Source organism: Centroberyx gerrardi, chromosome 24 (assembly GCF_048128805.1).
Source record: "Centroberyx gerrardi isolate f3 chromosome 24, fCenGer3.hap1.cur.20231027, whole genome shotgun sequence".
Lineage (NCBI taxonomy): Eukaryota > Metazoa > Chordata > Actinopteri > Beryciformes > Berycidae > Centroberyx > Centroberyx gerrardi.
In genome coordinates, this window is record NC_136020.1 from 15439476 (window position 1) to 15460298 (window position 20823).

The 20823-nt window shown below is 42.2% G+C and overlaps 2 protein-coding genes across 4 annotated transcripts; one reads left to right on the top strand and one right to left on the bottom strand.

The window, feature by feature from the left end:
• The first annotated feature begins 1356 nt into the window (after positions 1 to 1356).
• tnnt2e (troponin T2e, cardiac) lies at positions 1357 to 9798 on the top strand. Of its 2 annotated transcripts, none has more exons than XM_078282076.1 (13): positions 1357 to 1368; positions 1565 to 1585; positions 1705 to 1725; positions 2068 to 2088; positions 3069 to 3090; positions 3201 to 3261; positions 3813 to 3929; positions 4019 to 4096; positions 4690 to 4803; positions 5866 to 5978; positions 6201 to 6291; positions 6863 to 6903; positions 9635 to 9798. In XM_078282076.1, the coding sequence occupies exons 6-13, from the start codon at positions 3202 to 3204 to the stop codon at positions 9672 to 9674; spliced, it is 654 nt and encodes a 217-aa protein (XP_078138202.1). In that variant the 5' UTR covers positions 1357 to 1368; positions 1565 to 1585; positions 1705 to 1725; positions 2068 to 2088; positions 3069 to 3090; position 3201; the 3' UTR covers positions 9675 to 9798. The 2 variants fall into 2 exon arrangements, with proteins under 2 accessions (XP_078138202.1, XP_078138203.1); XM_078282077.1 differs by lacking the exon at positions 6863 to 6903 and adding an exon at positions 7887 to 7924.
• Positions 9799 to 9984: 186 nt separating this feature from the next.
• Positions 9985 to 20696, bottom strand: LOC139931054 (dynamin-1-like protein). Of its 2 annotated transcripts, XM_078281908.1 has the most exons (19): positions 20580 to 20696; positions 19879 to 20020; positions 19159 to 19205; positions 18968 to 19039; positions 18030 to 18116; positions 17322 to 17484; positions 16790 to 16910; positions 16536 to 16667; positions 15641 to 15847; positions 15314 to 15434; positions 14848 to 15003; positions 14608 to 14697; positions 14374 to 14466; positions 13762 to 13815; positions 13350 to 13430; positions 11876 to 12007; positions 11674 to 11783; positions 11049 to 11208; positions 9985 to 10960 (listed from the first exon to the last, which is right to left on the bottom strand). In XM_078281908.1, the coding sequence occupies exons 1-19, from the start codon at positions 20679 to 20681 to the stop codon at positions 10904 to 10906; spliced, it is 2127 nt and encodes a 708-aa protein (XP_078138034.1). In that variant the 5' UTR covers positions 20682 to 20696; the 3' UTR covers positions 9985 to 10903. The 2 variants fall into 2 exon arrangements, with proteins under 2 accessions (XP_078138034.1, XP_071780539.1); XM_071924438.2 differs by lacking the exon at positions 13350 to 13430.
• Positions 20697 to 20823: the final 127 nt, after the last annotated feature.

A 20823-nucleotide genomic window follows, 5' to 3' on the forward strand; every position in this document is an offset into this window, starting at 1 on the left:
TCTCGGTCTATTTACTTACAAAATAGACATCTGTGTTTATCTAATTATTGAGGAACAAACTTTTATTTTTTTTCTCAAAATGAGTATATAGCATTTTCATCATTTTCTTCATTTTTTGTTTTATCAGTAAATGTTTACCAAAGACGGAGTAATAGGCTTAATTGCCTAACTATGTAAAGCCTCCTTTTTACTTCCCTGTACATATAAAGAAGTATGATGAAGTGCCGCTGTACAGCCTGAGTATGTTGCAACACATTGGGCACAACTGTTGTTTTCCTTATTTTATGATAGCAAAGAGAAGTTATCATATAAAATGCAATACAACACTATATTATGACCCTAGCCAATTGTAAACATATTGCTGCACTGCATTTTCTGATGACAATATGACAGTATATTCACGCAACTAATCATATCTTCATCGTTTTACCTTAGAACCTCCTCCTGCAGTAGAAGGTAAACACATTTTTCTACTGTTAGATATAATAGGAGCCTTCAGCCTATATCTTAAGTATTAGCTGTTCACATTGTTTTCATATGTGATAAAAAATAAACAGAAGTAGCATAATTTTGTTTTGACATGTTACATGACATAATATTTAGTTTACATAGCATTTTCATCATTTTCTTCATTTTCTGTTTTATCAGTAAATGTTTACCAAAGAAGGAGTAATAGGCTTAATTGCCTAACTATGTAAAGCCTCATTTTTACCTCCCTGTACATATAAAATCCCTGTACAGTTTGTCAGAGTATGATGATGAAGTGCCGCTGTACAGCCTGAGTATGTTGCAACACATTGGGCACAACTGTTGTTTTCCTTATTTTACGATAGCAAAGAGAAGTTATCATATAAAATGCAATACAACACTATATTATGACCCTAGCCAATTGTAAACATATTGCTGCACTGCATTTTCTGATGACAATATGACAGTATATTCACGCAACTAATCATATCTTCATCGTTTTACCTTAGAACCTCCTCCTGCAGTAGAAGGTAAACACATTTTTCTACTGTTAGATATAATAGGAGCCTTCAGCCTATATCTTAAGTATTAGCTGTTCATATGCCAATAGATATGTATTGTTTTCATATGTGATAAAAATAAACAGAAGTAGCATCATTTTGTTTTGACACGTTACATGACACATAATATTTAGATTTTGTGTTCTTGATTCACAACACATTTCAGCAAAAATCATGCTCTCTGTTTAGGTGGCATTCATTTTGACATTAACATATTGTAATAAGTCCCATGAGCAACATTAACTGATAAGCTGTTCTCCATTTCCTGCATTGATCATGATCACTGTCATTGATCAACTGCCTGCTCACATTATGCTTACAAAAGAGCCTGCAGAAGAAGGTAATGTAACATCTTTCTGCTCAAACATTTCCCTTTATCTTTTGCCATGCATGGTGTGTTTAAATAATACTATATTATCCTGGGTTGTGTCTAGCCCAAAATGTTTAACAGCCATTGAGATGATCTTAGCGTTTCTTACTGTTTTTGGGAAAACCGTAATAATCAATAAGTTCTGATCTCTTCGGCTTCACAACAGAGGCTCCAGCTGTTGTCGAAGGTAATGCTCTTCTTTGCCTTTACTGACAAATATGTGGTGTTGATATCTTGCTGCGTTCCTACTTTATGTCTGCTTCATGCCTTAATATTTGGCTAATCAATGTCATACTTTCATAGAAGAACTCCTGCCACTGGCAGAAGGTAATTCAGCTTTCATGGCTTGAAATTCCTGCTGTTGTGAACTACATTTGCTGCACCATAACCCAATACAGCATGCATGTAGAAACTGTGTTTTCAGTTTATAGTTTCTATATTTGCACTTCTGATAGGCAACAAACTTTTTTCATATCAAAAAACCTGAAGTAGAGATCAGATATGAGTAAAATAGTATTTGCAAATAATCCTTAGCGCTTGTTTCATGCTGCTTGGAGTGGGGTTTGCTACATGGGACACTACAGCAGTACAAATGCAAATGAGTAAACCTTTGCCATGCCATGATTCAGCCTGTTGATCCATTAACATTTCTTATGTCCTTTGCAATAGAGCCTCAACCTGCAGATGAAGGTAACTTTTTGGGGTTTGCATCAGTGAATACTCCTGCTGACACGGCCTTACAGTTGAATTTTGTCACATTTACATCAGTGTAACATGAATGCATGTTTTTTCAACTGTCTATTGGTGTACTACTGTTTGTGTTTGTCATTTCTAATCCAAACCACCCCAAGACTTAGTCCCGAAACAACATTTACCAGCCAATTTACTGGTAAAAACAGAGACTGTAGAATACATGAAGTATAACACAAGCATACAGTATGTGGATATGTGGTACTTCAAAAATGACCTCGCCAATAGATGGGACACCGTGAAGAAACCCCCTTATGAGTATACTGAGTTTCATCATGCTGTTACACATCCATTTTATGACATCTGTCTTGCATATCATGCATAAAGTAGAGACAGTGTGTGGTAGTCTTGTATAACTGTCGTCTGTTGTCGTCTGTTGGCACTTAATTCTTGTCGTGGTTGTAAATGTCTCTATCTACTGTATGTTGTTTTTCATTTTTTTCCCCAATAATGTCAGAACATTGAGTCAACACATATAGGATACAAGATTATTTGGCTATATGAATCATCTACAATTGTTTCAGTAAATACACACTTACACAGTACATTTGTCAGTGTGTTTGTATGTGTTTATATATAAATTGTCTACTATTGTTCCATTAATGACATGATATACTGTATTTCAGTCTTAAATATGACGGGTTTTATTCCAAAATGCTATCTGTTTTCCTTCCATTTGGTGTTGAGCTGTTGTTGACAACCATTCCAATATTCAATTATGTTTTTTTTGTTTATTTTTTTCATAACAGCATTTTCACGACCATTTATTGTCTTTGCATATAATTTTGAAAGGTTTCCCTTTTTTTAAAAAAAATCATAGTTTATACATAGATACAAGATAAAGAACGATAAAAAGAAAGATAAAAAAGTGTGAATTATACTGAATTAACTGTGATTACCCATTCTTTTCATAATTACAGATGACTCTAAACCCAAACCAAAGTAAGTCTTTTATCATTTGAATTTTTAATCAGCTTACATCAATAAACCAGAAGACAAATGACATTTAGAGGCAGTTGTAATTCTAAACTGGGAATTGAAATGCTCTCTAGGATGTTTGCTCCAAGTATTGCTGTGCCAAAGATACCTGAGGGAGACAAGGTCGACTTTGATGTGAGTGATTAAAGTTTTAGGCATCACAGAGACTCACACACAGTAGTGAAATAATGTTATGATTACGACTGAGTTATACATTTCACAGTTACACATACTGTATATAAATTTGTCTGTGGATGTGTGTGTCTGTGTGTGTGTGTGGTGGTGGTGGTGGTGGGGGGGGGGGGTTGTGTGTATGTGTATGTCTGGGAGTGTGTGTGTGCATGCATAAATGTTTGTGTTCTTGTGTTTCTATACTTACGAGGACCAAATGGACCAAAATCCTTCAAAGTGAGGATGTTTTGCCTGTTCTCATTCATTTACGCTGTTAGTTTATGATTAGGGCTCGGGTTTAAGGTTAAGGTTAAGGTTAAGGTTAAGGTTAAGCTTAGTTTAGGTTTAGGATTTAGGTTTGGGGTTAATGTTAGAGTTAGGATTAATTAGGATATTATAAGGGTTAAGGTTGGGGTTAGGGAATGAATGTCGTCAATAAAGGTCCTCACAAGTACAGTAATATAGAAACGTGTGTGTGTGTGTGTGTGTGTGTGTGTGTGTGTGTGTGACTCCAGGACATCCACAGGAAGCGTCAGGAGAAGGATCTGTCTGAGCTGCAGTCTCTGATTGAGGCCCACTTCATCCAGAGGAAGAATGACGAGGAAGAGCTCATCGCTCTCGTCAACAGGATCGTAAGTCTTCCGGGAAATCACTCCAGATCACTGGAGCAATGTACCACCCAGCCAACAATTACAGTGTGTGTGTGTGTGTGTGTGTGCAGGAGAAGCGTCGTGCTGAGAGGGCTGAGCAGCAGAGGGTCCGTACTGAGCAGGAGAAGGAGAGGCAGGCTCGTGTTGCTGTGAGTTTCTTCTAATCCACAGTCCTTTTTAATAGTTTTCTCAACCTTGATGCGATCCCTAAAAATAAAGGTGCTGCCTCATAGCGACCCCTTGTTGTAGGTGTAAACACACAGAATGATTTTATTTTCCCATCTCAGGATATTTTGCTTGATTAATCATTGGAAGAAGCTTAGAGGTTGTAAATATTAATTATTTCACAGAATCAGAATCAGAAAAGGATTTCACCATAAAGACTAGAAACATGAAAATATTCTCAACATATCAATGATGTTGGGTAAAAATCACATAACTCTAAAATGGGTTTTTCTTACTTTAATTTAAAATGTATATGCGCATTTGTATGTTGAAATGTGATAAGTGACTTCCAAGACCCTCAGCGGCTTGAAACCTGTTAAAACCACAAGATCCAATTCCAACAACACAAGATAATAATTATTTTATTCCTGAAACAGATTTTTTTTGCAGATGCTTGGTATTTGTTTGACAACAGCAGCAGCTGGTAGTAGAACACTTTTTCTCCTTTGACTGTGAGCAGAATTAGTTTCTTCCACACACATGTTGGAGGTGGAGCGTTGTGTTTTCTGTGCCACAGGAAGAAAAGGAGAGGAAGGAGCTGGAGGAGGCGCGCAAGAAGCACGATGACGATGCCAAGAAGAAGAAGGCTCTTACAAACATGACTCAGCAGTATGGTGGCGTCCAGCAGAGGGTTAGTGGTCACACACACACACACACACACACACACACACACACAGTCACACTTAAGAATGTGATGAATTCTCACTGATTTACAAATTTGATATCACTGTTCACTGACATGTAGTTTAGTGTTAATAGCTCTACATGTAACATTTTAACATCAATAAATCATTACCACATTCATTTTGACACATTTGTGTACTTACCGTAAACATACAAGGTCGTCACCAAGACAATTGGCTGCCTCTACCAGCCTCTGTATGGCACAAAACTGCTTTACGGCACAAAACAGGAAGAGGGCCTCTGTTTTTCCAACACAGAGGAGTGCTATTGCAATGGCAGATGGTGGAAAAAGTGAAAGGCCGATGGAAAAATCACCTCCAACATGTTTATCCTCGTTAGTAAAGCAAAGCAGAAGACAAACGCATGTGGGGAGGGGGAAGGGGGAAAAGTAGCACCATCCTCTTTGTGTCAGGAAACAATGGTTTTATGGGAAATGTGGTCTTAATTTTGCAAAATGCAGAACTTTATTTTAAATTCTAGTCAAGATAACAAGTTTTCCAAAGACACCAAACGTGTCATGCTACATACAGGGAAATGTGTATATAATGATGCACAAACATCTAGATTTTTTCCATTTGATGTAATGGTGCAGCCATAAAAACATGGCGTCTTGTATTTGAATATTTCATTCAATATAAGCAGCTAGAGCTTCAAGAAAGAGTTGGAACAGCAGATACAGAATATGGATGTGATGTTGTTGTACAGTTAGGAACCTTTTTTTTTCTAACTTTGAAGCTACTTAAGGGGAAATTTAAGGGTAAAGTCAGCTAAAGTCAGGGTACAAGGGGTTAAAAGATAAATGGATAGAACAAAGTAATGCTTTTCTATTCTGATCAGATGACAAGGGCTGTATATCTCATGAAGGTGAATGTTACCATGATGCTAATGTCATTTGCCAAGATTAAAATTTTTGAAAATAGGATTAGAGGATCACATTTTGTCACTTGGTCTGTAATGTAGCCATAATTGTAGCCATTTTTCCACCTCCTGGCTTGATTTTCCTATGCAGCAAGATGGAAAGAGGGGAGCTAAGAAGCAGACAGAGAGAGAGAAGAAGAGGAAGATCCTGGCGGACAGGAGGAAGCCTCTTAACGTCGACCATCTCAGCGAGGACAAGCTAAAGTATGGGCAGCTATCAACACTTGTCACAATGTCTTTAACAGGAATAGTCATTACTCACAGCTCTGCAGGCAGTCTAATGCCCGTTTTTCCAGTCTGATGCAGTTCATTTGTTGGTGCAAAAACCCCATCCATATTCCATCACTTGTATTGGAAAGTTGTACAGTTTCTACATGGCCTTTTAGTTTCCTGATTCTGAGTTCCTCGTGGTTTTTTGCTCGAAAGGGAGAAGGCCAGTGAGCTGTGGCAGTGGCTGATGGGGCTGGAGGCCGAGAAGTTTGACCTGAGTGAGAAACTGAAAAGACAGAAATATGATGTAAGTACTTCTGCTCAGGGTGTTCATGTGCACATTGTTCCATGAAATGACAAAACCAATTGAAACATTTTTTTCCAAACTGGTATGTGCACCTGTGGAAAAATATACCTACTCTTACATCAATCTGGTATAATGAAGTTATGAACTATCTTTCAGGTCTTTGCTTACAAAATAGGGGCACTTTTAGGATGTAATCATCAGTATTATCAGTATCAAGTATTTGTAATATATGGTTTTATAAACTCATTTTGTCTGTTAATGTAGTTGGATGGTGCTTCAGATGGTTATTTTCATTTAAAATACCTGTTTTACATGTTATTATGTGTGCTGTACATCAGAGTTTGGTACAGCTATATTCACCAACTTAAGCAGTTTTTACGTATTTATATTTATTTAGATTATGAGCTGAAATGATTGTGATTGATGAACCACAGTGCACATTAATGTTGCACAGCCTGTGGCCTCGAGAAAGCCACAGAATATTCAAGCTGAAATGTTAATTGCATTAGACTTGTCACTGCGAGGCTGTCCTGAGACTGCCTGCCTAAAATGACTGTGGCTTGACTTCCAGATGAATGTTCTCCAGGCCCGAATCATTGAGCAGCAGAAGTTGTGAGTAATCGTTAAAGAGGGCCGTCAGCCTCTTTGGTTGTTGTGTAGTTTTGCTGTCCGTCCGTTGTCGTGTCAGAAACCGAGTCTGCGGGCACGCGCAGCGGGGACAAAGCCTGGCGACCAATGAGAGACTGATTCTCAACCACAAGGTGAAACTGGTGGTGTGTCCTGATGATGGAAGCTGGCCTGTGGTAGCATTAAACCAATGATTCAAGGGCAGTTACCTGCTTTATAAGAGTCATGCATGTTATTGTTATAGCCAAGTGGAGACTCTAAGCTGTGATGTCCGGAGGTTTTCCAGGTACAACAAGGTGACCAGATTTCTTGGAGCAAGAGTGACAGACGCATTCTGAAATCTGACAGGAATGATACAATCCTTATGGGAGTAATAAAGTAATACATGTACGCCATCTGGAGAGAGGGAAATCCAGGGACATTTACAGGGACAGTGCCAGCCGGGGACAAAGCACCAAATCCGCAAACTGTCCCGGGAAAACGGGGGGTGCTTGGTCACCCTAACAATGAAGTCCAAGAAATTGTGGATTCATACTATCTTTGAGATCTGAACCAGGAAATGTCCCTAAGTCTCCAGGACATCAGTTCAAGTACTGCCACTGTCACGTTTTTTCAACTTTTCCGGTTGATCCTCAGGTCTCGTCAGTCTCCCGTCTCTCATTTCTGGCTATAGGGGACAGCGGTGAATGCTCATGATGCAACATGAAGGAAAAACATTTCAGTTCTGAGATTCTGTGGCATTCCCTTTAGGATTTAGTTCAGTCAGGCGGACTCTGGCAGCCTTGTATCTGCAGGTGAAATTCTTTGGACCACAGGTGAATGAATCTTTAACCATCTTCTGTCCTGCCCTGCTGAGCTCTTTTTAGGACCCCGAGGTCCGCTCTTTGGCTCCGCTGGTGTCCGTCTCTGTCTGTTGTGTCTGTTGTTCCTGTGCTTAGCCAGTCCTCCATGTTATGTGTCCCCCACAGATCAATCAGCTCCTGGCTCGCGTTCAAGACCACCAGAGGTAAGCAGCCTAGTTGGGGTTTCTTGTCAGTGCTGAGAGTATCTTTGCTCCATTGAAAGCCGGTGATCTAGTGTGAAGATGTTTTGGGGGGAAAAATGACTTCTGGTCGCTTTCTCCCTCATTTAAAGAGCCTCGGGAAATCTGGTGTCACATGATAATTCACCTCACTCAGAAAATATGCCAAACACGCCTGCCAAACCTTGAAAGCGCCAAGTCTAATCTTTCAATCAGAATTGGGTATTTGATCATACTTGAGCAGCCTTCACTGCCCCAGTCCATATTCAGCTGCTATCTTTAGTCACCCAACCACTCTACTGATAAATAATACTGTTGGACTTAATTGCTTAATCCCATCCAATATTTCCAAGGTGTGTTACAGTATCTCTTGTACCCCAAGGCATTTTAAAGTCACATCGTCCTACTTGATAAAAAAAAAGAAGTGGGAGCATGTGACCCAGTCTTTCCTGAGTGAGTGGTCTGGATTTTAAATAAACATGCATTCACACAGGCACAAAAAATATGATTTCTAACTCTGTGTGGCACAGATCTCATCTTCTTATGGCTGTAAATGGGGAAACATTTTTTTTTTTTTACCTATTTTAGACAGCCATGGAAAAGATCATTTCAGTGCTACAGAGGGTTGAAAATCTATTTTTTCTTAGTTTCTGTGTAAATGCAGCCTTTTAGGGCATGCAGTTTGGTATTTGATCACAATTTGACCAGCCTGCACTGGTCTCCTTACCCTGCTTAATCTTCTCCTCCATCTTTTTTACTCTCTTTTAATTTATGTAGCCCGTTTATCTGTTACTCTGCATCCCTCTTTACATCTTCATCCCTCCATTTATCCATCCTTGTAGATCCTAATAGTCTGGGAAGATTGTGGTCCTGATCAACAGCCATATTTTTGAACTTTGAACTTGGTGCAATAGGGAAGCAGTGCGGTGAAGTGGTTAGAGTGACCATCCAATAAGCAAAAGGTCACAGGTTTGATCCCCTCAACAGCCTCTTGAAAAGTTAATTCGGTGACCTACGTAAGTAAAAGTTCAGTCAAAGTTTAAGGCAGAAAGCAAGATGTCTGGTAAGTGTTAACGCTCTATCTTTCTAGCCAAACGTGTGGTAGATTAAACTGTAGGTGTATCAGATCTTATGGGCAAAGATGCAGAAAGAGAACAGAGGCAGAGTATCAAAGGTAAGACTGCTGCTGATAGGACACGATCGCCATTTACCAACCATTTACCATCTGCCAGCTGTCTTGTGTGGTTTTCCCTCATATAACAGCATGCTCCTTTGATGTTTTTCCTCTTTTCTCCTTCCTTCTATCCTTGCACATTTCACTCTTCCTTGTCTGTCATTCTTAATGAACACCGTCTACAAAGAGCACTACAGACCATATGCATCGACAAAATGCTGCACTTAAAGGGAAATCGGCCCTTTTGCTTGATCATGATATCACACACAGACATATGCATGTACTGTATGTAATATACATACTATGATAGTTAAAAACAGGCTGAGCAGCCAAATGAAACTGTGACAAAGGACTTGGTCAGGAGTAATCGTATCCTGTCAATCTTGAGTAAGCAGAAATGTCATTGTTTCTCTGTCGTTTCTCGCGTGGGATCAATGTAGCATGACTTGGCCACACACACATGTACACACTTATGCGCACACACACACACGAATGTTAAATGTTCTTGTGTGACTCCACAGTGCCAAAGGCAGAGGCAAGGCCAAGGGCAGGCTGAGATAGAGAGGGACTTCAGCAGGGATTCAACAAGAAGACGTCTGAAGAAGAGCAGCGGTGTTGGTGTTGATGGAATGAATGCACATTCAAACAGCGGAGCAGTGCTGCAACAGCTAGCTGTACACGAAAACAATAAAGAGATTCTTGCTTTTAGGCTACTGTGTTTTCAGTTCATGATTGTGTGATGTTTGTGTGCGGTTTGGCAGATCTTTCCTCTTACTTTCCACCAATTGCTGGTTGCAGTGTAATGGCTTAAAAACATTAATCCAAATCAATGAATTGGCAATAAAATACCTCTATTTATTCATTCTTTTGGGAACCATACACAGAGAACCACAGTGCACCGTAAATTTCACATATAAGCTTCAATATGTAAACATAATGAAATGACCGACTGCAGCAAGGTGCAATGGTACTAATGACATTAACCACACACTTAAATAACATCAATAAATAAAGGTGCTGATGGTAAAACAGTGGGTTTTCTATACAGTACAGTGTGGCGACAACAGTGCATCAAAGTCAAGTGACAGATATGTACACAGGTTAGAGGACTTAACATTGGCTTTGTTAAGGCTGCTGCAAGCCAGGAGCAACCTATGCATTTTAATTCTGTGAACCAAACCCTGCTGTAGTTTTACACTATGACTGGCCTTTTGAGGTTCATGGTTTCTTACACATGACAGCTATGCGTAAACGAAAAGGTTACAGATAAATGGATGAATATTATTTTCGATTTGATATAACCCAGAGCCGAAACATTTTCAGAATGCTTTGTGGAGCTGCCAAAACGGCGTCAAAATTCTCATTTCCACTTCACACAAAAGTCCATTTTCATATTGGTTATCCACAGCCCGATGAAAAGTACTTTGCCTTTAGCTGCACTCGATCAAAATTCCTCGAGGAGCTGTGTGTGGCAGCTACGATTTCTAAAGCCTAACCTTAAATATTAGCTAACTGCGGCAGTGCACTTTCATATAGACAACACCAAGCGTATTTGCTGTAGTATTTAAATAGACGCACAACTTCAATTTCCCTCAGGTAGCTGTGGAACAATATGATATCTAAACTCGAGCAGGAACCATAACAGTGCATTTTCATGTTGGCAAATCCAAGACTTATTCAAGTTCAGACATGATGAGTGCATGTTGGAGCGAGATACACAGATGGAGCAAGTCCTTTAGGCATATGATGACCAGATCAACAGATCAGGTTGAGTTCTCCTTGTTGGGTTTTCACCACAGATGTGTTTCTCTGATCTCAGCAATCACCTGGCTGGCTTTCTGCAACGCCTGTGGACAAGATATAAAACCACATTGAGCTGTCTGACTGAAGAACTACAAATCATCAGGCCGAAACAGACAAGTGGGGGTCCTTTACCTGCAGCATGTCTGCGGACTCCTTGCGTCGCTGGGCCATGTCCTCCGATTCGGTCAGCAGATCGTTGAGGAGGCCGGACTTATACAGCTGGCCAACCAGCTCGCTCTGGAGGCTGTCCTTCACGTGGTTGACCAGGAAGTGCATCACGGCCTTCGGCACACTGCAGAGGACAGAGGGAGGGGAATGGAGTGAACAGATGGTCTAAAACAAGGTGTCTGGACGGCCTAGTGATTAGCTTGTCCCCCAAACGGAGGGGCGTGGGTTTGATGACCTGTAAAAGTATCTTTGAGCTAACTATTTAACTCCTACATAACCTGGTTAACCCTGCACCACAACAGGCCAAAAAAGGAATTTCCCCCTTGGCGTGATGAATAAAGTTGATCAAATCAAGTCAAATCACAACAACACTGACTGAAAGAGATTGAAAAAAAAGGAGAGCTCAAGTGACTGATGATTGAAAAGCAAGTAGCACATGCAGACAATAACAAGATTCTAGGATTTCAGCCAAGGTCTTTTCTCAGTTGATGATTGTAAAGGATGTTTGTTTTGTGTGGTTTTTTTTAGGTTGTGAGTTTAGTTTCAAGAGGCTTTCAAGAGGAAAGGGTCAATGTTTAAAAGGAGCTACCTGTCCTGGATGTTCTTGCGGACGATGAGGAAGTAGGACTTGATGAGACGCTCGATGACCTCACAGTCCCGCTGCTCGCGTGACGACAGCTTCCTGGCGACGGGCACGGGCTTGGAGGAAGGGGGGGAGAGAGAGAGCGCGTTTTAATCACTGGAAAAATGAACACCGACAGATTAAGAAATGGGGTGTGACATTTAGTTACCACATCCAGTAGGTTGACGGCTCCTTTAAGGGGGCTTCCGGGTCCCGAGCCTGGGGCCTCCTCTCCCTTCTTCAGCATCCCCCTCCAGTTCCCCGTGCCATCCTGCTCCCCCTGGGACCCTGCTGCTGGAGCCTGAGGAGGCACAAAACAGAACCATACAGTAACCACAGAGAGACGCAGAGAGATGAACCCCCACCACACCACCCAGGGCCACTAGCTGGCATGGTTAGAAAGGTTTGCACTGTTCGTAAATCAGTATGACTCACAGGGAAAGGATAGTTAGCACATTTATAGCACATTTACCATAGTTAGCTTGAGGGGATCAGAAGCATTAGTGCAACTAGAAGTCAACCAGGCATGTATACAAGAAGAGGTTAGAGAGAAACACAGGCTAAACGTTCAATATGGAGAATGATAGAGCCAAAGACAATAGTACAGCTAAGACTCAATCAAATGTCTTTCTTTTGGCTGATGAAATCAAGGGGCCACATCAGGTGGACACCTCAATTCCTCTCAGAGAATGGAAGTGAGCTCAACTATTAATGCACCAGACAGGTGAAAAGAGAAAGAGAAATCATGACAGGAGAGGCAGCAAATCAAGAATAACCATTCCTTCTCCCAACCGATGCACTTGTATAGCCCAGAGAGGCTTGGATAGATGGAGCACTTTGGTAGAGTTTCCACTATCCAATAATTCCTATAATCTAGACGAGGACATAGGATGGGGCAGGCTAAGCGTTAAAGGGCTGGAAGAGGAAATTGAGCTGAGGGAAGGCATTATCTGTGAGACAGGTGGACCAGCTTTGGGGAAACAGACTCTGCAGAGAACACAATAGCTGTTAGTGCAAGTCAACACAGGCTGAGGGAGAGCAAAACAAGAGCACAGCATCAGCAGACCATGATCAAAGAGCATGCCAGCACCCCATGCCTATCCATCCATCCAGCACTCCATGCCCCAATGCCAGCCAGCAAGCCAGCCAGCCAGCCAGCCAGCCAGCCAGCCAGCCAGCCAGCAGCCAGCCAGCCAGCCAGCCAGCCAGCCAGCCAGCCAGCAGCCAGCCGGCCAGCCAGCCAGCAGCCAGCCAGCCAGCCAGCAGCCAGCCGGCCAGCCAGCCAGCCAGCCAGCCAGCCAGCCCAGCAGCCAGCCAGCCAGCCAGCCAGCCAGCCAGCAGCCAGCCAGCCAGCCAGCCAGCCAGCAGCCAGCCAGCCGCCAGCCAGCCAGCCAGCCAGCCAGCAGCCAGCCAGCCAGCCAGCCAGCCAGCCAGCCAGCCAGCCAGCAGCCAGCCGGCCAGCCAGCCAGCCAGCCAGCCAGCCAGCCCAGCAGCCAGCCAGCCAGCCAGCCAGCCAGCCAGCAGCCAGCCAGCCAGCCAGCCAGCCAGCAGCCAGCCAGCCAGCCAGCCAGCCAGCCAGCCAGCCAGCCAGCCAGCAGCCAGCCAGCCAGCCAGCCAGCCAGCCAGCCAGCGTACGTGCCCACCTTGGCACCGTCCATGTCTGCTCCAGACGCAGGGGGCTCGCCAGAAACCACAGTTGGGCCAGCCGGACCTTTGCCAGCAGACTAGCAGGAATAGGAGAGCAGGAATGGAGAGAAAAAAAGGGAAGGACTGAGAAGAAGTGTGGAAGGATACAGGAAAGGAGGTTGGCAGTCGAAAGCCATTGGAGTGGAAGAGAGGAGACATTTGAGAGGGAGAGAGGAGATCTGGGGTAAAATTCCTCCATGGAAACTATCCGAGGCATTTGGGTTCACAGATCCTCATCCTGTAGTACTATGAGCGATTAACAGTGCCGAAGACCCATTATACTGTGGAGATCTGTGGACACTGCAGACTGCTACCAAATATGAGGACAGGGACTAGGGTTATTTGTTATAATGTGGCTGTTGCTTTTACCTTGTCTCTGGGCACTGCAGTGGGCAGCTCTCTCATCCTGTTCCTCCTCTGCTCCTACAAAGACAACAACACATATTGACTTCATGAAATTATTTTAATGAAAGGATTCAAACTACAACATACCTGGGAAAATATAATAATTCACAGAAAATCATTAAATGAAACAAGTTGGCCTGGGTGTCAAAGGACATTTTTCAAATCCATCACCCATTCTGATACTGGTTCTAAAACAATACTTTTTGATACCTTTCTTTATCTAAATGTATGCACCTTTCATCATGTAATAGTGCAAATTGCTTTCTGTGGAACATTTAGAAATACCACCTGATTTTTTTAAAAATAAAATCAGACTACACTTAATTGATTTCCTAAATAGAAATACCAATAACCTAAAATAAAATTTGAGTTCTCAATGTAAGAATCCAACATTCTGGTGCTTTTCAACATCCTTTCAATACTTTTTCATGCCTTAAAAATGGATAATGATACCAAAAATGAGTACAGTATTGACAGATATTGCATTTTGTTTCCCAGGCCTTAAAACAATGTCAGGTTTGCATGTATTCTCGTAAAACAACATGTACTCTGGGGTGTTTTGCTGCGAGTACAGACCTCTATATTGTTGTTCATGACCCCGCAGGCGTCAGCAAAGTCTGGATGCTTGGTGTTGATGTAGGCCAGCTCGATGGCCACCAGGTTATGCACCTACGATGAGAAGATATGACAGCTTCAGTCACCCATCCAATGTTCTGACTCAGCTGCTCTTTGCAAGACTGGAACTTAAAAGATGATAAGACTTCAGAAGGTGAAAACACAGGAAAAAAGAGGAGATTAGAGTGACAGTACCATCTCGTTGGTGATGGGCAGCCTCTTCCTCAGGAGGGAGGTGACCACTTCCACGATGGCCTCGTGTAGCTTAGGGAACCTCTGCAGCTCCTGCAGAAAAACAACATGAATATAAATCTCCGGGTGTGAGAGAAAGACAGAGACAGGTGGTGGCATCGGATGTGAGAAAATGACTAGCAAACACATTATACACAGAATATTTTGTGCTTAAGTAGGAGACGGCAGCGGTGAGCAGAGCACCTGTGTGCTGTAGTTGCTGCAGTGCTGGATAATCCTCTGCATCTCCTCGTGGACCAGCTCCACGCAGCGCAGACTGGGCTCCTCCAGGCGCTTCACCTGCTTCTTCACCAGCAGCTCGAAGGAAACCTCAGGCACAAACAGGGACGGACGCGGGCCCTGATGCAGGGAGGGGAGGGAGCCGCAGTTTAGGCATTTAGCTGACGCCCTCATCCAGAGCAACTCACATTGAGTGGGCAAATAAGGGACCGGTATGTTGCTGACACGATGCGGGACAGGGGGGGTAGGATGGGGAGGGGAGGAGAGAAACAGGTACGTGACAGACTAGACTAGTTCTGACTGAAAGACTCATATGTTCACCTAATTTTGCAACAGCTCGCTCTCCAACATTCTCTAATCTTGCAACGAGACAAGAAACTTGAGTGACACTAATGATTTCACATTTATTAGCTGATGTAACAGCACTCACTGTGGCGTTCCTGATGGCTGTTAGTATATCTATGGTGTTCAGTCCTCCCAGAGGATCCACAGACTCCAGCGTTCTGCCAAATGTCTCATGGAAGATGTAACAAATTCTGGCTCCGCCGCACCTGAAAAACAGCGGGGGGGATTAGCTGTGATGTGAACACCGCACAGCACGCTTTTCTGTCAGGTTTTCCTTCGCAGAAGCTGTGCGTGCTTTAACTTACAAGTTGTATCATATTAAATGATGAAACCAATGCAGTTGTTTTGCTCATTTTCATTCCACTGGATCAACAGCACCACCATGTGGCCGAGCAGAGGAACTGTAACTCACAGCTCTGCCGTCTCGATGTATTTGGCGGTGCCCTCTATGGTGTTGCAGTACTCTGCGGCGAACTTGGTGATGAGCTGGAGCAAGGTGGCACTCTGGTCTTCCACGGGTTCGCCGTAGCTGCTGAGCAGGGACTGGTACTGAGCTGCCAGGACGTTGATCCGTGTCTTCAGCTCAGGGAGACAGTCTCTGATGTGATGCATCAGTAACCTGACATTATGACAACAAGGGGCAGAGAGGTCAGTTTTTCCACAAATATGTAAAATTATATTCTGAGCTGTACTTCATAGATTAGCTAATGCTAATTTTGACTTGAAATGCAGCTTGTTTAAAAGTGAAAGACAATAGCAACTTCTTCGACAGCTGTTATCATTATCATATGAATGCCAGTGTAGCTTCTGACATTCTACGTATTGACACCAATTTGTATGCTCAAATGAATATTTATATATCAAAGATGGCAGCATCTCTATGCAAACCTAAGTCCATATTTTTACACTGGCCCATCTTGCAACACTTTTATCCTGTACGTCCTTGTGTCCTGGTAACATGTAAATCTTTATAGCCGTGTCAGTGTGTCTGCACATTTCACCAAGTCAGATTCTTTGTGCATTCATTGTACCGGCAATTCTAATTTCTTACTCTCCTTTTGTTTCAAATCAAAGGCTGTGGATATCCTGCAGCAGTGTTTTTCTCAGGTACTACTTAGAGCAGGAATAATTAACCATACAATGATGAAAGCATTCTGCACACTACTGAGAGGCTCCAGACCTGTCCCATTAATTTAATCTTTGCTTTAGAGCAACAATAAAACATTGAAGCAAACTACATGCTTCACCTCCAGGCTTTGTCAGATTTACACATCAACAGTCAAAATAATATCTGAAATCACATTTACCTGTTAAGGGTCCTGGCCAAGTATTTGGTTCCATTTCTATTGGCAAGAGACGGATATTTCTTCTGCAGGAAACCATGTTCGTCACGAATGGCATCAGCCACAGACTTTTTATTGTTGATGTCCAACTGACTCCTGGAAGTTCAAATTCAATAATACACCGGTATTACAAATTCCGTCTAGACTCATCTCTATTTTGAGCAACTGAGGCAAGTATTTTATAGTGCAGTGTACAGATGAAACACTGTGATGCAGACCTGTTGACTACTCCGATGAGGCCCAGTTTGACAGGAATGACTCTGCCCATTAGAACGTCCATAGCGTCAGTGCCAGCATCCATCAGGTCCAGCTTGGTCACCACAGCCAGTGTCCTCCGGCCTGGTGAAGCACATCCACACATGGGTCAATGTTTGAGAAGGAGAATATTAGTAACACTAACCACTATTAGTCGTTTTCTTAACATTTATTGTGACAAAGGCAGAATGAATGTTTGTTTTTTGTCACTATAAATGGTGAAAAGACAACCAATACCAAACCAAACAACCAGGTTTAAACTATCCTTATACTATCCTAAAGACTGGATGTGTGTATATGTCTCTCGTCTTCTCAATATTTGAGGAGATATAAGTTATGTGTTCATACTGTCAAAGACTGATTGCAAAATAGTTGATCGTGTGCGGTACATGGACAGCCAAAGACACAGAGGCTTCTCGGATTCCTCAGCTACTCCTGCATCTATTTCTGTCTTTCTTTTTTTTTTGCAAGAAGCAAACAAAAGTAAGCGTCTACCGTCGGGGTCGACCTCGCGGGCCACCTTGAGGGCCTCTGAGGTGGCCATGTCTGTGTTAGCAGCAGTGACCGCCAGGATGATGCAGTTGGGGTTGGAGATGTGCTTCAGGATTAGATCTCTGATCTGAACTTCGATATCCTTAGGCTGATCACCCACGGGCACCTGAAGGGAACAATTGCAACAAAAAATAACACAATATCTTTCAGTTTGATACATTAGACACTACAGCAGGGGATTTCTCTTTGTAGCACACCTTAAACCAGACAGGGAGGAAATCAGTGAAATAAGATGCTGTAGTTGGTTGGAATTAATTAGAACTGCATTAGACTGAGCTGCTAATTACCTTCATTCCACAAATATCAAATAGACAAAGAAGGAATTGACCAGAGTGGGAAATTAACACCAGTAACCAACCAAATGTGGCTGTCAACTTTAATTTCTCCATCAACCACTTTGACAGGTAACCAGACATCATCTGGAGGTCCTATTCTATTACAAAAATTTAATTGGCTGGTAAAACAGTGAAAGCAGCTGGTGAATTTTGAAATGTACTTGCCACTGTGGCCTGAGGGCAACTAAAATAGATATTTGATGTGCTTTTTTTAAAGGATTTTTAAATCTTTTTTTTTTAAAGGACTGTTATATATGAGAAATTAGTACAGGAGTATGTGATGATCAAAGTCTTGCCTTGGAAAGCAGTATGTTACCTTGGTGATTCCTGGCAGATCCACCAGTGTGAGGTTGACGACATGAGGAGAGAAGATCTTCAGGTGGATGGGTTCATCACTGATCCCCTGCAGAGGGACAATGACACAAATAAACACAAATGAGATGAGAGGTGTGTACTAGTTTTTTTTCACTGAAGTGATCATTTGGAAGGAGATGTTGCAAGGAGATGATGCAAAGTGCAAAACAGCAAGCCACATCAAATGTTATTAATATACAAATATGTATTTTAACATACTAGTGATGGCTTGAAAATGTTCCATTAATCCTAGTTTGATCATACCAACCAGACACCAAGCAGACAAAATTAGCTACTGGAAAAATTGTATTTTAATAATATGTAACGTGTGTTATAAATTTGTTCCGCACTAACAATTTAAAACAGCACAGCACTGGGCGAGAACCAAAGCCACACTGAGTTTATCCAGGGTTCCCACACTCACTTCATCAAACTGAACGGACTTTTCAGTGACTTTCAAGGTCTTGTTTGGTGAAATTCAAGACTGAAAATTGGCGTGTTTTGGGGTAAGACATGACATTGGTTAAAACTAGACATCCTAAAAGCCACATTTTTACTTGCTCTTGTCAAGTAAATAAATCCTGATGAAATCATGCATTTTAAAACTGCTGCTATATCAACACAAATCTCCATCACAGGGTTTTCCTCAGGATATGAAGTGTTGGTCCTTGGACGGAGAGAGGTCCAGAGGCATATTGATGAATTTGGGTGCAATATTTAAACAAAAAAAATCAAGTACTTTCAAGGTTATTCATTCATTCTCAAAATTTTTAAAGGCCTCAAGTCCAGAAACTTTAGAGAAATCACAACAGTGCAGGTGTCAGCCACACCTGGCAAAGTAAATCCAGTACATCTGGTTTAGAAAAGATACAGACTGACACCTCCCTCTTGATGTCTCACCTTATTATTCCCCGATATTCTCTCCGTTTCATTTTCAATTTCTTGCCTGATTTCATCAAAATCTGTGTAGATCTGCAAAAATCAAAATCAAAATTATCAGCATCAACAAAATCATCACTAAATCATCAACAAGCAAAACATCATGAGTATTTATTAAATGTAAAATAATTTTGTATGCTACAAATTCACACCTTGTTTTTGGTGTGTAGAAACTTGCCCCACTCTTCACCTTCTCTGCCTGTGGAACGCAATGAAACAAAATGTATGGGTCACAATTTCTGCTCAGCATTCTCAAAGAATGCAAAATATATAAATATATAAATAAATAATCGAAAGTAACTATTAGCTAAATGGGAATGGCTAACTTGAGGCCTAAAGGGAGGATCGATGCCAGAGGAGGGTTACTAGCCTGGTGAATAAGGCAACTGGAATGATGGGTGTAGCTTTGAGAAAGGGGCAGAACTAGAAAGCTAATCCAGGCTATGAAAATGTGAAGACACCTGTACAATGCACCTTTACGAAGCACAGTGCTTTTTCACTCTCTGGTGTCTGCAATTGAGGAGACAGTGACAGTTACCGTTATGTAACTGCTTCTGCAGTAACAACAGTCTCACAGTCCCCAAGGGCAGAGACAGAACACAACTTCAAAACCCATGCTTGTATGTTGACCACACAGACTTTTTTTGGCATTAGTTTAGTGGACAGCAAAAGTGTTGGCATGTTTTCTCCATGTGTATGTATTACAGCCTGAAAAGTCTGCGTGTTAGCTCTGTGCAGGCCACTGTATGTAATAATAACTTGCTGGTGGACAACATATAACGGATAGCAGCAAAATCCAAACACTACAATTGACTTATTGATGGGAGTCCTTGGTCTGAAACAGTACTGTGTCCTTCCTCATAGATAGCTACCGCTGTCGTCGCTCTTCCTGACATCCCCAGGGTCGACGTGGACCAGCTGCAGTATGAGAGGTCGTCTGGTTACGATGCCAGTCCCACGGGGCAGCAGGTCCCTGCCAACCAGGCTCTCCAGCACTGAGCTCTTCCCGCTGCTCTGGAGACACAAAATGCAGAAAGCCAGTGGTGGGTTAATAGATATGAGGTAGCTGAGGAATAAACACAAGCAGTACAACTACTGTCTTATAATGCAAAACTGATTAAACACACTGGATCCAGCACAGCTAGCTGCACCTGTCTTTTCCTCAAGCACTGACCTGGTTTTAATAGGCTGGTGTGTTGATGAGGGTCTAAAAATAGGACTGATTGAAGATCATGCAAATAGATTCCTCTGCCACTGCCAGGGCTAGCCTTGCAAAGGAGGTTTGCAGTTGTATAAAATGACAACTAGCTGTCCAGTTATATAGCTACACCCTGGATTTGGAGCACAGCAGAGGCAGTACATCATGATGGCATAGCGCTGGCAAGGCATTTTTTTCATCAGCTTTATATATATAGCTCAGCTGATGGTTGTGTGACTATATAATGTGCTAAACTAATAAATTAATTTGCACGCTAGTTGTCTTATCTTCGTGCATGCACATAGCTAGCTAACAGCTACCTAGCATGTCTTGACAGCTCCTTATCACAAAATGAGCAGAATCAGAGGGTTTTACCTGGGTCCCCACCACTGCTATCTGCGGCAGCTGTATAATATCCGCTCCCACTGTATTAAACACATCTTGGAGCTTGTTTATAACGGGAATAAGAGCCTCCATGTTCGAGGTGAAGCGACACCCTTTCGGTGAATGAAATTAATAAAGTAGCTATTCTGGTGATGGAGCCAAAGTCATTCAATGTCCCACCGACACCACCATTGCAACAACACCCACTGGCTGGAAGAGTGAATAGCTGTGTTGC